The 2,507-nt window shown below is 61.9% G+C and overlaps 1 protein-coding gene across 1 annotated transcript in view; it reads right to left on the bottom strand.

Moving 5' to 3' along the window:
* Positions 1 to 1,111: 1,111 nt before the first annotated feature.
* Positions 1,112 to 2,507, bottom strand: part of CEACAM19 (carcinoembryonic antigen-related cell adhesion molecule 19) — a 12,945-nt gene continuing 11,549 nt past the window's right edge. The window contains exons 6-7 of the mRNA XM_012653236.1: positions 2,015 to 2,049; positions 1,112 to 1,285 (exon numbers count right to left, since the gene is read on the bottom strand). Coding sequence (XP_012508690.1) covers positions 1,112 to 1,285; positions 2,015 to 2,049 — 209 coding nt within the window. The remainder of the gene's footprint in view (positions 1,286 to 2,014; positions 2,050 to 2,507) is intronic.

Here is a 2,507-nt window from a genome sequence, read left to right as displayed (position 1 = left end):
GCCCTGCAAAAGCCACAGTGTTGGCACTGCCTCGATGGCCCTGCACCATCTGTCCCTCCCTCCATCTCCTGCCCTCACCTCCCACCCTTTCCCCCTTCCCCCTCTGCCTCCACCACACTGGCCTCCTTGCTACTCCTGAACATGCCAGGCACGCTCCTACCTCAGGGCCTTTGCACTTGCTGTTCCCTCTGCCTAGAACGCTCTCCCACTAGAGCCCCACATGGCTCCCTCCCTCCTCTCCTTCAGGTCTTTGCTCATCTGTCACCTTCTCAGTGAGACCTTTCTTTGCCTCCCCATTTAAAATCTCAATCCCCAATACCCCCAACCCTCCTCCCCTCTCTGTTTCGCTGGTGCGCTCACCGCCATGTGTGTTAATTATTTATTTCGTTTCCTGATTCTCCCCCCTGCCACCGTGACCCTCTAGGAGAGCAGGAGTTTGTGTCTGTTTTGTTCCCTGCCAAAGCTGTAAGAGTCTAGAACCGGGCCTGGCATACAGCGAGGGCTCATTTATTGCTAAATGAACGAATAGATTAAGGGGTGACAGGCTGAGCCCACATTCCGGAGCAGGGGCTGGGGTGGTGGCGGAGAAGGGCGCCGCTGCCCTGAGGGACTCGGTGAGATTCCAGGTGGGCGCCGAGGCCGGAGGTTGGCAGCGGGTTCCGAGAGACTGGGCTGCCTGAACGGGGAAGGGGTCCGGCAGCTGCGCTGCCCTGCCAGGACTGTCACCCAGGGCCCTCCCTGCCCCGTGCCCCGGCCCCTGGTGGTGGGGGGCCTGCCTTGTCCCCAGGGGAAGGGACTCCGAGGGTGATTGTGGGGCAGGGTGGGTGGGGCGTTGAGGACAATCGGGAGCCCAGCCAGACAGGTGCCTGTGAGGCAGGCCTGAGACCACCCTCCTCACCCCCAAATATCCAGATGCGGGGGACTCTGGCACGGCAGGAGGCAGGAGCCTGCCTTTCCCAGACGCGTGGCCCAGGCCAGGTTGCCCGAGCGAACAGGCCGCAGGCAGCCGTGCACTCGGTGCTGAGTGAGAGATGGGCCCGTTGCCGTCTCCTGTCCCCCTGCCGGGACACCCGCCCCGTGCGATGCCCAGTCTTTGGCCAAGTCCGCCTCCTCAGCCCCGCAGCCCCTGATGGCCTTGTCCTGCTGGCCTCGGAAGTGTCTTTTCTGTCATCGGTGCGAGGCCCCCAGGGGCGGGCAGAGGCCTTGTCTTGGGCTGGCCTGGCCGGGCTCCTTCAGGGCTTGGCACCAGCTGGCAGTAGGGGGCAGGGTCTGGGTTTAGCAGGTCCTGGGAGGGGGGAGGGAAGGAGAGGGAGCGATTATGACGGGGAGCGGGCGAGCTGCCGGGGAGACAGAGAGGGACAGAGGGTGAGAGACACGGAGACGCGGAGAGAAACCCACAGAGAGAGGAGGGAAGCCTGGCATAGAAGGGAGTGAGACGCAGAGACAGGAGGTCCTGGAAGAGCCAGAGAACGAGGCGGACACAGAGTGACAGAGACAAAGAGGCGGGAGAGACAGAGACAGAGATATGGACGAGGAGAGAGACTGAGAGAGACAGAGACTACAAGACAGGGGCAGAGATACACACAGAGATGTGTAGACAGAGGCACTGGGAGGGAGACAGAGGCACAGGGGCCAGACAGGAGGGGATGGAGAGGAACTGAGGCCCAGGCCCAGGAACAGGCCCCTGCCAGGGGGTTCGACTGGGCCCTGACTGGCTGTGTGACCCCGGGCAATCCCCCGACCCTCTCTGGGCATTGTTCCTCTTGTGCAAATTCAAGGGTCCCTTTTACAAAGAAGGAAATTGCAGCCCCAGGAGGGGAAGGGACTTGCCCGGGTCTCTCGGCAGGGCTGTAATGGGCTTCCCCCAGGAGCTGAGACTTTGAGACTTTGGGGTGAGAAGTGAGGAGAACCCCATGCTCCCCCCACCCCCCATCTCGACCCCTCCCATCCAGGCTGTGGTGCTCCTGGCTCCAGGGGACCCCTTCCCCACTCCCCAACCCCGCCACCTCCACACCTGGTACTGGTGGTTCTCCGGCCCCGGCTGCAGGGGTGCAGGTGCGTGCAGGGGTGCAGGCGTGTGCAGGGGTGCAGGCATGTGCAGGGGTGCAGGCGTGTGCAGGGGTGCAGGCGTGTGCAGGGCCTACGAGGGAAGAACGCAGGTGAGCCGGGCCCTTGGCTCCCTCCCGCATCCCCCCTTCAACCTTTGACCTTTGGTGCTATCAACAGTCCTGGATCCGAAGTCCCCAGTCGCCCCTCCAGGACCATGAGGGCCCCCCACTCCCTGCATCTCAGCGTCCCCCTTAGGTGGGCCCAGGGCACGTGGCCCATCAGTCACCCCATTAACAGTCAGCCTCCCCCGTTCACACCTCTGGTTCTAAGCTCTTAGCCTGAGCGTTTTAAGTTTCTCTTTTTATTTAATTCAAATAACTTCTTTTTATCAGTCCTTCCTCCCTCCCACCCCATCCCCACTACAAATAGAATTATCTGCTCAGTGTAGAAAATACAGA

The sequence above is a fragment of the Propithecus coquereli genome, unplaced genomic scaffold (assembly GCF_000956105.1).
Source record: "Propithecus coquereli isolate 6110/MARCELLA unplaced genomic scaffold, Pcoq_1.0 Scaffold42, whole genome shotgun sequence".
In the NCBI taxonomy this organism is placed as follows: domain Eukaryota; kingdom Metazoa; phylum Chordata; class Mammalia; order Primates; family Indriidae; genus Propithecus; species Propithecus coquereli.
This window is presented reverse-complemented; position numbering and strand designations above follow the sequence as displayed.